The sequence below is a fragment of the Sapajus apella genome, unplaced genomic scaffold (genome assembly GCF_009761245.1).
Source record: "Sapajus apella isolate SASKATOON/1434 unplaced genomic scaffold, GSC_monkey_1.0 scaffold43, whole genome shotgun sequence".
NCBI classification, from domain to species: domain Eukaryota; kingdom Metazoa; phylum Chordata; class Mammalia; order Primates; family Cebidae; genus Sapajus; species Sapajus apella.
In genome coordinates this window covers 6,727,855-6,741,433 of record NW_022436983.1, presented here as the reverse complement: position 1 = coordinate 6,741,433, position 13,579 = coordinate 6,727,855, and the positions used below count along the sequence as shown (strand labels likewise).

At 48.1% G+C, this 13,579-nt stretch overlaps 1 protein-coding gene and 1 non-coding gene across 6 annotated transcripts in view; both read right to left on the bottom strand.

The window, feature by feature from the left end:
* Positions 1-5,276: 5,276 nt before the first annotated feature.
* The window catches only part of VPS13D (vacuolar protein sorting 13 homolog D), a 296,629-nt gene continuing 288,326 nt past the window's right edge, over positions 5,277-13,579 (bottom strand). For 4 of the 5 annotated variants that reach the window (XM_032300440.1, XM_032300441.1, XM_032300442.1 and 1 more), the window contains 2 exons: positions 10,148-10,388; positions 8,221-8,369 (listed from right to left, as the gene is read on the bottom strand). In XM_032300440.1, the coding sequence (XP_032156331.1) occupies positions 8,238-8,369; positions 10,148-10,388 (373 nt within the window). In that variant the 3' untranslated portion in view covers positions 8,221-8,237. Of the gene's footprint in view, positions 8,370-10,147; positions 10,389-13,579 lie in introns of all 5 variants that reach the window. The other variant, XM_032300439.1, reaches the window with a different exon arrangement.
* LOC116566674 lies at positions 9,873-10,020 on the bottom strand. The gene has a single exon (XR_004275958.1). It is a non-coding gene; the product is annotated as a small nucleolar RNA ACA59 (small nucleolar RNA).

Below are 13,579 nucleotides of genomic sequence, written 5' to 3'. Positions count from 1 at the left end.
CCTGAGCTTAAGTGACCCCCTCCGCCCCTGCCACCTTGGTCTCCCAAAGTGCTGGGGTAACAGGCATGAGCCACTGTGCGCAGCCCAGATTGTTTTAGAGTGTAGACATCTTCAGGTTACTTACTTACTAAACTTCAGTTTATTTACTGATCATAATCCAATAAAATTCCAAACACTAATTTAAAGGAGATAATTTGGCTGGGTGCAGTGGTTCACGCCTGTAATCCCAGCACTTTGGGAGGCCGAGGCAGGCGGATTGCTTCAGGTCAGAAGTTCAAGACCAGTCTGGCCAGCATGGTAAAACTCTGTCTCTACTAAAAATACAAAAAATTAGCTGGGCGTGGTGGTACACGCCTATAGTCCTAGCTACTCAGGAGGCTGAGGCAGAAGAATCGCTTGAACCTGGGAGGCAGAGGTTGCAAGTGAGCTGAGATCGTGACACTGCACTCCAGCCTGGGCTACAAGAGCCGGACTTCATCTCAAAAAAAAAAAAATAAATAAAGGGGATCATATTTGGAAATTAACAAGTAGGCAATCCTTAGATCAAAGAAGAAATTAAAAGCAAAATTAAAGACTACATAGAGGCCGGGCGCGGTGGCTCAAGCCTGTAATCCCAGCACTTTGGGAGGCCGAGGCGGGTGGATCACGAGGTCAAGAGATCGAGACCATCCTGGTCAACACGGTGAAACCCCGTCTCTACTAAAAATATAAAACATTAGCTGGGCATGGTGGCGCGTGCCTGTAATCCCAGCTACTCAGGAGGCTGAGGCAGGAGAATTGCCTGAACCCAGGAGGCGGAGGTTGCGGTGAGCCGAGATCGCGCCATTGCACTCCAGCCTGGGTAACAAGAGCGAAACTCCGTCTAAAAAAAAAAAAGACTACATAGAAAGCAATAAAAGGAGAATGCTTAATACCAAAATCAACGAGACAAACCGAGTCCCAGAGGAAAATTGAAGACCTAAAAATGCTATTATTATTCAAGAAGAAAGATGAAAAAAACACAACACTACAAAACAAAATACTTACCTTGGAAAGCAAGAAAAGAACAAGAAGATAAGTCAAAACAGGCCAGGTACAGGGACCAAAATATTAAAGATGTAATCAATAAAATAACAAAAACAAGGTAGCAAAGATAGTACATTTCAAACCAGTTCTTTGAAACGAACACTAACATCCTCAAAAAGTTTAGTTACGAAAAAAAGTAAAAACATGCAAGATAAGGAATGAGAAAGAAGAAATAACCAGATATAAGAGGGCTTAAAATAATGTTAAGAGAATACATGCAACTGTGCCAGCAACAAATTTAAAAAGTTAAGAGAACTGAATGATTAAAAAAAAAAAGTTACCAGAATTGACCTATGAAGAAATGGAAAACTTGGATAGTCCAATAAACAGAGTAGAGTGCGGGAAGATGATTAATGGACACTATTGAAAAAAGTTCTAGGCTGGGCACAGTGGCTCTTTGGGAGGCCGAGGCAAGAGAATTGCTTGAAGCTAGGAATTTGAGACCAGCCTTGGCAAAAAGCAAGAGACCCCGACTCTACCAAAAATAAAATAAATTAGCTGGCATGGTGGCCTGTGCCTGTGGTCCCAGATACTTGGGAGGCTGAGGCAGGAGGATGGCTTGAGCCCAGGAGTTCGAGACTGCAGTGAGCTATGATCACACCACTGCACCCAGTCTAGGTGACACAGTAAGACCTTGTCTCTTACAAAAAGAAAAAAAGAGAGTTCTATAACCTAAGGGTTTACAGCCCACTTTTATCCAAGCTTTGACAATCAGAACAGAAAATTCTAAAGTAATTTAAGTACCGTAAGCCAAATGGTGGAAAGCTCCCCAGTCCATTTTCTGAAGGCAGCATAATTTTAATCCTGAAGTCTGATGAAGAGACCAGCACAGGGGCTCATGCCTATAATCCCAGCACTTTGGGAGGCTGAGGCAGGTGGATCACTTGAGTCCAGGAGTTTGAGACCAGCCTGGGTAACATAGTGAGACCCTCATCTCTACTCAAAATAAAAAAATTAGCTGGGCATAGTGGCATATGCTTATAACCCCAGCTCTTTGGGAGGCTGAGGGGGGAGGATTGCTTGAGCCCAGGAGTTCAAGGTTGCAGTAAGCCAAGATTGAGCCACTGCACTCCAGCCTAGGCAACAAAGTGAGATCCTGTCTCAAAAGAAAAAAAAAAAAAAAAAAAAAAGGTTACTCTGAAAAAAAAGAAAATTATAGGCCCCTTTCACTTAAAAAATGCCAAGACTCAAAATATTAGCAAAAAGAGCCAGAAATACATCAAATAATAACAAACTAACACATTTTATCCAAGTGAATCCATTATTTCAGGGATTAAGACTGGTCCCATATTAGGAAATATAGCAACATGTTACTTAAACAGAAATTAAAGGAGAAAAAACAGTATAATATACAGTTCATAATAGTAGATGCTGAAAAGGCATTTCCTGAACAGCAAATGCCGCTTCCAACAGTAAATGCAAAGCCAACAAACAAAACTATTATGGTCAAATTTGCTGCTGGGGAAACGCAAGACAAAGTAACAAGTAACAAGTAAAGTATCTGTACCCATCAGACAGGTAAGAGGCGCAGGGCAATGGCAGAGATGGGTGTGCCCTTCACATTCCTGCCAGCACTTGGAGAAAGTGATCTGGAATACATCTCCTAACTAATCAGCTCCCGGGAAGCAACGGATTAGAAATAGAACCAGTGCGTGAATGCATACACAGGAGGGCATCCATGGCGGGGCTGATCTTGGCGGCAGGGTGGAAAAGGTTGGAAAGCAAAGTGAATGTTTGTTAAAGCAGGAATTGGTGAGTAAACTGTAGAACATTTTCACCCTTATCTATCATGCAGCACTTCAGAGAATAACCTAGAGGGATGCCAGCCTGAGGGAACAGCGAGAAGAGCAAGTTGCAAAAGTGTGTTTAATAGGATTCCATTTTTGTAAACACAAATGTTAGAAATCTATGAATATGTATATCTGTGTGTCTATAATTATATAAGCATGGTGAAAATTTGGGCAACACACAAGGTTATTCATTTTGAGGTGCAGTGGATGGAACAGAGAGGGGTGATATATTGCGGGGAGCAAAGAGGGAAGACTAATTTTAAACCATGTCAATAGTTTTTTTTTTTAAACAGAGTCTTGTCGCTCAGGCTGGAGAGCAGTGGCACAATCTTGGTTCAATGCAACCTCCAACTCCCGGTTGACGCCATTCTCCTGCCTCAGCCTCCTGAGTAGCTGGGACTACAGGCGCACACCACCATGCCCGGCTAGTTTTTTGTATTTTAGTAGAGACAGGGTTGCACCATGTTGACCAGGATGGTTTCGATCTTCTGACCTCGTGATCCACCTGCCTCAGCCTCCCAAAGTGCTGGGATTACAGGTGTGAGTGACCACACCGGCCTTTCTTTTTTGTACCTGGTCTTGCTGTTACCCAGGCTAGAGTACAGTGGTGCAATCATAACTCACTGCAACCTTAACCTCCTGGGCTTAAGTGATCCTCTTGCCTCAGCCTCTCAAGTAGTTGGGACTGCGGGCAAGCATCACCATACCTGGCTAATTTTTTTAATTTTTATTTTATAGAGACAGTGTTTCCCTATGTTGCCCAGGCTGGTCTTGATCCTCCTGCCTTGGCTTCCTAAAGGGCTAGGATTACATGCCCTTTCTTTGGTCTTTATGATTGCTTTTATCATGCCCCCAGTCAGAGAGCCACAACTTGGATGATCTTCAAGACCCTTGCAGGTGTGAGTGAAATCTCACTTCAAATTTCCTGAATGTGTGTGCTCTTCCAACTTAATCCAAACTTTAAGTACTAATGAACACCCTTGGGTCTGTGTTTGGGAAGCGCTTCAGGGTTCTGTTCTTAGGGTCTTGGGATGCAGAGTCCACTGAACACTGAGTATCTCCTCATGTGCTAGAAACCACATTCTTGGTCTAAAGAGCCAGGGTGAAAGCTGTCTTCGCAGTCAACCAATACCTTCAAGGCAGCATGCTGAACTTGGCTGAGGAAATGGAAGATCATCATACACACACCCTTGCTGTGTCAATGACATCCCGTGCCCTGGAGCACCTGGCTGGTTCAGTCAAGCACTGACTGTCCCACTGCATCCGGGAGCCCCTGAAAAGAGTCTAACTGTGCTCATTTGGGGGTTGTTAACCACACCTCCCACTGTCTCTGCCACTCAGTGCTTTGGTTTGGAAAGCGTAGCCCTTCCCTTCTCTAGGCTTTTGGATTTCTGTTGCCATTTTCTTTTGACTGGCTCTTTCCCAGTTCAACTGGGCAAAGGTGGATGAGGTATTTGAATAGCTGAGGGGAGCATTTCTTGATTAAAGCCAATTCTTTGCCTATTCTACACTGACGCTGTGCAGCTAAATGTGGCCGGACAAAAACGCAACCAGGATGGCCATTCCCACTTTAAATTCACAGTCAACAACCTCAAATGGGTCCTGAATGTCACTTGGCAAACACACCATACTTCTCTGGCCTGTTCACTTTCCCGTTATCCTACAGGACTGTGCACCTTCTCTCTCTCCAGATCGCCATCACTTCCCGTCCTGTATTCATTCATGCCTGATGGGAGAGCACAGAAGCAATCATCCGAATCTTAAGCTCCCCATCTCTACTGATCTTCCTGGACTGCCAGGCCCTCTTCTCCCTTCTCACTTACCTGCCTCTTGAATTTCCGGTCAGTTCTCTCCATTTACGGCCAGATTCCTCTAGAGTTGGTATTTCTCTCCAATTTCCCTCCTTCCATTTTCCTCTTGAATGTACTTCAAGCTGGCGTTCACCTCCAATGCTCCACTGAAACCGCTCTCAGAAAGGTCTCCAGTGACTTCAGCATTGCTAGGTCCATTGATAATTGCTGGTCCTCATCCCCCGACTTAGAAGCAGCACTCAACAGTCTTTGAAACCTTTCTGGCCTCGGCTTGTAGGATCCATCCCCTCCTGCCGTCACTGTCTCTGGATGATCCTGGTGAGTCTCCTTTGCTGTTCCTTCTTCAGCTGCCTGAATCCTAAGTGTGACTTCCGTCCTGCTGGAGCTTGGACCAGGGACCTGAGAGTGCGCTGAGCAGCAGCCATGCAGTGCGGAGACTGCCACTTACTCTTGGGAAGTTGAGACCGATCAAGGCGTGGGGTTGCCTCCCTGGGCTTGCAGGGAGAGGCCACATTTTACTGTGAACATTGTACCAGGTTTGGTTTTTGTCACTGCTGATAGCTCTAGAAGCTATGGATCACCAAGAGACTAGAAGAAAATAGAGGACAAGTTTGGGAAGTCCACAGAGCATTTTATTCCACAGGAAGAAAAGTGACGACTCCGAGAACCAGACTCCAGAGTCTTAACACACTGGTGACTGTGATAGTGCTTACATAATAGAGAACCAGCTATTTTATTTTTAGAATTTTATCAAGCAGCTACTATGGTATTTTGAGGCACAGATGATACTTACAAACAAAGTGGCCCTGGAGCCTTCGGAACACTGAGGTGAGTCCCCACCAAGCAGTGAGACACTCTAGGGTTAGGGGAGGGGCTGCTTGTCTGTTTCCCACTGTAGTATCCAGGCCCAGGGCCTGGCTCGCCTTTCAGTGAGCACAGAGAAGCAGCGACAGCCAGGCAGCGACGCGGGTCAGCCAACTGTGCTGGGTCAAAGGACTGGGTGGCTTTGGAGAGCTCCCTACCCAATTTCCCCTTATTCCATTTATTTTACTTTCCTCAGAGATGAACTGTGTGTTTGAGGCAGAAAGGAAAGCGGTAGAAATGATCGTAACAAAGTCTGAGACATCGCTGTCTGAATAGCAACTTACAAAGAAACGGGCATTCAAGGAGCCAGGGGCAGGGCCTACTTCCACCAAAGCTTTGGATGTTTTACTAGTGAGAACCAGGAGGGGATGTCAAATGCCCCCGAAACCTTCTGGCCATGCCTGGCCCAGGGCTGCAGAGCAGGGAGAGCTGAGAAGTGGAGCAGCCAACAGTGGCCCTTCCACCTCCTACCTAGCCCTACCCTAGTTGATCTTTGGATTCCATTTTAACATCTGCCTCTCCTAAGGTGCAAATGTCAAAGTGCTTGGTTATGCAATCACAGGAGATGGGCAACTATTTAAAGAGCTGATTAAAATTAGAAAGGAGCCAGAGGAGGGCATCTAAACACTTCTCTGGATTCTTCCTAAAGCACCAGCCCACAGGGCAGCCCACAACTAAGCTTCCTGCAGTCAGATCTGAGAATCCCCCGAGCTGCTGTGGCCCAAAGCAGATTCTTTAGTAATACTAAACTCCTTAATCTCATCAAGAAATTTCAAGTGACTTTGTTCCAGAAGGCGACAGAAAGCTCGCTGACACATACAATCAACCCTTCTGAGAGTCTCATCTTTTAAGAGATCATGATCTCAGGCAGTGGGTTACTGATGACAAAAACCACAAGCCAAACTCGTGGGGGTGCAAGGAGGGAGGCTGAGGAGGAAGCTGGGGAGGAGCTGCCACTTGGCTGCCTTCTGCTGCGATCTTGAGCAGTGCATGAGTGCTGATACAATCATGACTACCCCCCAGCAAGACACAAACAAACTAAAACCCACCCAATGCTGCAAAAGCCAAGTTTCTATTCTGCAATCCACTCACTTGGAGTTCAGTGAAGGCTCTCCAAGCCTCAGTTTAAGAAAGCTGATCCTTGAACACTAGGTAGCTAAAGCACTTGTGCTAAAGCTCCCTTCCTTCCTCTCTGCATTCGTGCACGTGGGCACACACACACACACACACACACACACACAAACACACACACACACACAGACACTGAGGGGAAGTGGGAAAGGAAAGCGGGGAAGGAGATTAGCTTCATTTGTGTCTTGGAAGGATTTGGGTCATGAGTTATAAACACCAAAACCTTCCACGCATCCACTGAGTCATCCCAGACTCAGCTACATGTGACAAGGTTGTAGAAATTGATTAGCTTTATTAAAATAAAAATTTAAAAATCACAAGGTGAGTCATTCATTCTAAAGTCAGGCCCTTTTTCCCCTCTCCCTATTGGCTTAATCCTTACAGAAAAGAGAAACACTGAAAACAAGACCCAGGGTGCTCATACCAGGCCTTGCTCCCAGCTGGAATTTAAAACCGAGGATAAGAGATGCTTTCATCAAATCTTGGTTCCACGAAAAGTTTACAAATACAGCTTTTTCATACTCCTATTTCATCCCCCTCTCTGGAACTCTTCCCCCATCCTTTCTCATCCCGGGGTTACCATCCCTGTGTCCCCTCGGGCTGTGGAGCTGTGATGCCTGCATGTGACTTTATTAAAAAGAAAAGAGTCCCAGGGCTTTGTTCTTGGTGCCCAGGAAGGAGAGCACGCTTACGTGGATTTCTGATTTGTTGCAACAGTTCAATGGGATTTTTCTTCTCCTTTTCAATCAACAGAGTTTACCCATATTTCAAACCTCTCTAGTAATAACCTGAGAAAACTGAGAATGCTGATTTGCATGTGTGTGGTAGCAGAATACAGGTTTCCCTCCAAGTTTGGTTAAGACTAGTTAGGAAAAAGCCAAACAAGTAACTTACATCATTTGTGAGAATCTAAGCACTCTTTGTAAAACGGGGGTGAGAAATTAAAGGTGGGCTCCCAAGCCCCTCTCCTAGATCCTTCGGAAGGGCCAGCGCCAGTCCTGGGGGCTGCCACTCACGGCCCAATTGGACAGCCACGATGTCAGAGGCGTCCCTCCTCAGGGACACGGCTCTCACCTCAACCCACTTTCCTGGAAATACTTTAGTCTCCAAAACTAAGACATAACATTCTTTAACTTTTAAGAATGACTTTCTATAGACAGTATCCTGAATTAGACATGTAGGATTAGTGCAATAGAAGATCCAATATAATTTTATATTACTTTACAGTTAACAAACCTTTACACACAGCACAGGCCCTGTTCAGAAATGTTCCTATATATTTACAAACACACAGTTGTACATATATACATGTTAACAAAATACAGGGCAATCTAAAAATTAGATTCGTCTCAGTACCTGTTTTTAAATGTTATTTAACCAATACCTTTAGAAATTACTTCCCACAATCTATAATAACTCACTGCCTCACAAATTAATATGATTTCCATTTGTATTTTTCCTGATAAGCATTTACTTTCCCTCATTCCTTGACAACTTCCCTAAAGCTGACTCTGGCTCCGCCTCTAACGTAAGCCGCGCTCGGCCTCCTTCCTCCGGGCTCTGGGCAGCAGAGGCTTCAGGAGTCCAGCTCCAGCTGCTCTCGGTTTTCGCTGAGTCTCAGCATAAGCTGCTGTTCATAGTAGAGGCTCTTTGCGTAGTTTATTTCCTGTGACAACTTGACAGCGAGGACCTCAGATTTCACGTGGACCTAAAGAGGAGAACAGGGTGAGTCTCCTGCCTCCAGGGTGGGGAGACTCAGGAATCAGATCCACCCAGGCGGTGGCTCCCAGCCCAGCTGCATCTCAGGGTGGGATGAGTGCACGTCAAAGATACAGAGATGCCGGGGCCTGCTCCCAGTTCACCCGTACTCACAAGTCTCGGGTGGGGTCCTGCAATCTGTCTTTTCAAACATTCCCCAGGACTGTGCAGCCAACCCATACTCACCTGACATTTGGGAAACTACGGAACCGATCTCCAGAGGTGAGACCAACAGCAAGAATGTGGGATTCACATCTAAGGTCTGGTGACGGCCGATGAAGGAAGAATAATTGGCGAACAAAAGCCTGTAGGTCTTTCCTACCACAAACACCTCCCTGCCTACCTGCTTAAAAAGGGGCAGAGGTATAGTGGTCGAGGCTGCCCACCTGCTACAGTGAAGGGATCTGGAGAAATACTCACACTTTGGGATGCTCGCTCTCTTCATCAGCCAGTTCTAACTGAAGCCAGTGGCCCCGGGGAAGCCTTCCTCAAGCCCAAGTGCATTCCTGAGCAAGGGGCGGGGGCCGAAGGACTCCAGAAGAGAGAGGCCCAATGAGGCGAAGCTATTTCTGATCCATGGAGAGAGCAGAGGTGGGCAGGCCCTTTTGATTAATGAATAATGCTTGAATTCGAGTGTCAAAATCCTGGCATCCCAGGTGACAATGAGCAGGACTAACACCTGGGTGCCATGACAAGCCACCAGGGCAGACTGGCCAGAGACAGCACAGCAAGGGGCTCTGCAGCTGGTGTCAAGCCATTTGGATTTGAACCCTAGCTCCTCAAGTTGGCTGTGTAGCCTTTTTTTTTTTTGAGACGGGGTCTCGCTCTGTTGCCTAGGCTGGAGTGCAGTGGCGTGACCTTGGCTCACTGCAACCTCTGCCTCCTGGGTTCAAGCAATTCTCTGCCTCAGCCTCCCAAGTAGCTGGGATTACAGGCATGTGCCACCACACCTGGCTAAGTTTTGTATTTTTAGTTGAGATGGGGTTTCACCATGTTGGTCAGGCTGGTCTCGAACTCCCGACCTCAGGTGATCCACCTGCCTTGGCCTCCCAAAGTGCTGGGATTATAGGTGTGAGCCGCCGCGCCCCGCTGGCTATGTAGCCTCGAATGAATAACCTGCCCTCACCAATAGTGAAGTGGGGAAGACAGTAGCACAGTTCTCAGACAACCCACAAGACACCAGCTCCCCAGGAACATCAGCGACTCACAGGAGCTTTATTATTTAAAAGCTTTGTCATAACAATGTCTGGTCCCCTTTGGAAGCAAAGTATAATTTTTATTTATAAGTACTTATTGCACATGCTATATACTACTTCTATGCACAGAATAAACGTTCCTGTTTCCAGCATTAAGGAGAAACGATGGAGAGCCCAGTGGGAGCTCCAGCGTTTTCTGCGATTCAGTGCACCGAAGAATCCCAACTGAGGAGCAGACAAGCCCTGTGTGCTGTGTTAGCTGTTCTTTACCACCAACGAGCGTAAGTATCATTCCCCTCACTACATCAATGGGTAACTGAGGCACAAACGTGAGGCAGTAACGTTCCCAGGGGCATCCACGGGCCAGCTGGGAGGGCAGCATCACCGCGGGAACATACCCTGGGCCCCTCCCACGTTCAGGACTGAGAGACAGCACTCCCGGGAGGGCCCGGCCTGAGTGCCTGCTGAAGAGGGGGAAGCAGGGTGGATGCACGGGGCCCGCAGGAGCCTGAGAACAGGCCCGCGCACTCACCATCGGCTTCTGGTGGGAAGGGCCTGGGATGGACACGCCACTGCTCGTGCTCACAGCCTTCTTGGTCACCTGCACGTACACTTTCCCATGGTCTTTGGAGACAAGGCAGTGGTAGAGGTCATCGTATTTGACTTCTAGGAAAATGGCTTCTCGGTCCACGTAGTCTCCACTTTTCAGGAAGTAAACCGCTTTGGAGGAGATGAGCACGCAGTAGCTGTCAATGTTCTCCACGGCGATGAAGCTGCAAAGCAAGACGGGAACACAGGAGTAACACCCGTGCTTCGCCCAGTGTCAGTGGAGGACCACTGCGGGCTCTGTGGCTCCGGGGCCTGAGTGCGAATCCAGACCCCCTCGCTCACTACACCTCGGGCAGGTGGCTTCATCACGCTGAGCTTCAGCTTCCTCTTTTGTAAATTAGGAACAAAAGCAAGCCTGGCCTCAGGGGGCTGTTGTGAGGTCCATGGCCATGGCACCCCTCACCCCTCCATAGGACGCTCGAGAAATGTCAGACCACCAACCGTTTCAACAATAGAAATAATTTTACATCCTGAAACTGTATCTTGTGGGGTGTTTGCATGTCTGGACAGCTTAAAGCTTACAGAAAACTGTAATAATGCTCTATTGGACACGACAGAAAACATGATGCCTTTCAATATGAAAGTGAAGGAGAGCTGGAACCAAAGGGGAAAAAGCAGCATTAAACAGGTTCAGCAGGCTGGGTATGGTGGCTCATGCCTGTAATCCCAGCACTTTGGGAGGCCGAGGCAGTGGATCATGAGGTCAAGAGATTGAGACCATCCTGGCCAACATGGTGAAACCCCGTCTCTATTAAAAATACAAAAATTAGCTGGGCATGGTGGCATGCGCCTGTAGTCCCAGCTACTCGGGAGGCTGAGGCAGAAGAATTGCTTGAACCCGGAGGCAGAGGTTGCAGTGAGCCGAGATCGCGCCACTGCACTCCAGCCTGGTGCCTGGTGACAGATCAAGATTCTGTCTCAAAAAAAAAAAAAAAGAAAAACAAAAAAACAGGTTCAGCAAATGGCACACCATGAAGAGACGGCCTGGTGTTCAAGTACTCGCATGGCCGCATCTGCTTCCTCCCTCCCAAAGCTCAGCACGTCCGGGGACAGGACGCTCCCGTCCACTTCAGGTTCAGAAAACTCTCAGAGTCAGACAACACTTTCTTGGGTGAAGCTATCATCTTCGTTTTTGAAACTCTGAGTTGTTACTTCAGGAGCATTAGAGCCACTCTGAAAAAACCCAATTCCTCTATCATGGAGCTCACATAATTGAAGTAGAAATTTATGCATGTCAAAACTCTCTGGCCACTGAATGGAGACCAGTGAACCTTGGGAACAACGTGACAGTTCCCTGGGCCTGGCTGCCTCCCCTGCATCTTGTGACAGCCCTTCACAATGGGGCTGCAGTGTCCAGGGGCAGTGGAAACGGATAAAGGCTGACGACAGAGTGGCGGTCGAGCTCCCGCTGCCAAACGGAACTGCTCAGAGCCCAGCACCACCTGGAAGTGTTGTTATGAAACCTGGGTCCAGAGCCGCATTGTTCCCAGGCCCTCTGAAGGAGGCAGAAGCCCGGGGGGTCGCCTGCCTGTCGCGGGTAACAGGCTGCTGGGACCCCTGCTCACTTGGGGTCCATGAGGACGCACATCTGCTCTCTCAACTTCTCTAAAGCCCATCCCCTCCCCACAAGGATCACAGGTCCCAACCTCTCTGTGAAGCCACCCCCACATACTCCAGCCCCCTCTCCACTTTTGAGCATTTAATTGCAATGCCCCCAAAGCACAGCCAAGCACCAACTCGTTCTTTCCACGTGTCCCGGATAAGTCTCTGCTCTCTGCCTACAAGGTGAGCCCCATAAGTGGGGTCCATATCTCACAGCCCCGTGTCTCCCTGAGCACCCCACGGAGTTGGCCGCCCCATCAGCACTCAGTAAGTATCTGCCTTGTTCCAGTGCCATTTTAATTACAGACACCTGTGACAAAAACTGGAGTTTATCGTTCTATTCTAACTGGTTGTCAATGCCAAGAATGTAGACTTGTAAAGTCTCAATGCCAGAATTAGAAAGACCCGCAGCCATCAGCGTTCAGGCTACTCGGCACAGACTGTCTCATATCTAGCACTCTGACAGCATTGAGCACAGCATTGTCACTGAACAGAGTTAGATGGAATCTGAAATAGCTGGTCTGGGGAAGAAGGGAGGGCATGGGGACAGACAAAGACAGACTTAGAGGGATAAGGATGATCCTACAGAGAAGAGGCGACATGGTGCCAGCCAGAGCTGGCAGGGACCCGAGCTGAGACCCCGGAGCAGCCTACACTCCTGAGCACTGGAGGGCCTGGTGCACAGCCCCTGAGGCCATCATGGGCTCTCCAAGGAGACTCCAGAGTTGGTCACCATGATTGGTGACAGCAGGAATGTGCATGAAATATCCAACTGAGATTTGAGGTCCTTTCCTCTAGGTGAGTATGGTACACACACTTCCACCCCACTGCCTAGCCCTCAGCCCCTAGCACCACCCCACTGGGCACTCACCATAGCTAACATTTGCATGTCAGCCAAGGGCTTTCCATCTGGGCAGCTTGCTCTCACACCCAGGCCAGAGTGGCCAACACGACCAGTGTGCTTTCCATCCTCGAAAACTTCTGCAGGCTTTAACACAGACTCTTCCAAGATGCCCCAGATGCTACAAGTCTTCCTTCAGGCCAGAACCACTTCTGGAGGAGGGTGGCTCTGAGCCGGGATGCCCTCCGGAAGGTAGAGGGCACAGCGAGGGAAACACAGGCCGAGTGGCAGGAAAGCCTGGCCTGTTGGCTGACTCTGGCTGAGTCCGCTGCCTTCTTAGGAGCTCAGATCCCTTCATCTCTCTGATGGAGATGGAAATCCCTGCCAGCTTTCTTCACAAAGTGAGAACAGAGGTCAAAGAATTCCTGGCCATACAGAAAGGTAAGCAGAGGAAGGCAGTGCTGTCAATCCCATGGATCTTTGTCCCTTAAGTCAAGGGCCCTGTGCGTGCCCTGAAGCTGCTACTGATAATAACACATTTTTGGAAATTTGCATGAAATGTTCTAAAGTCTTTTCAAATCAAAAGCAGATCAGAGCCAAGGGTCTGGCTGAAGGAAGGAGAAAGGAGATAGTGAGGCCACCGCCGGAGCTGGGCAGTGACCCCAGGGACCAGGTAGCCACAGCTGTGTCCCCAACGTCCTCCTCCGTTTTCCTGCACCCACAGTGGCCAGGGCTTTGGGCTGCATCATCATCGTTATTATTATTAATTTTTTTTTAATTACAAAATCTGGCAACCATATCAAATAATAATTAAACAGCTCCAGACCAGACCCCTTAGCTAATGGAGCCCAATCCCAAACTTGTTACTCTGAGAGAAGCAGCAAAGCTCAGGGTGGTAAGCAAAGCCTGGCA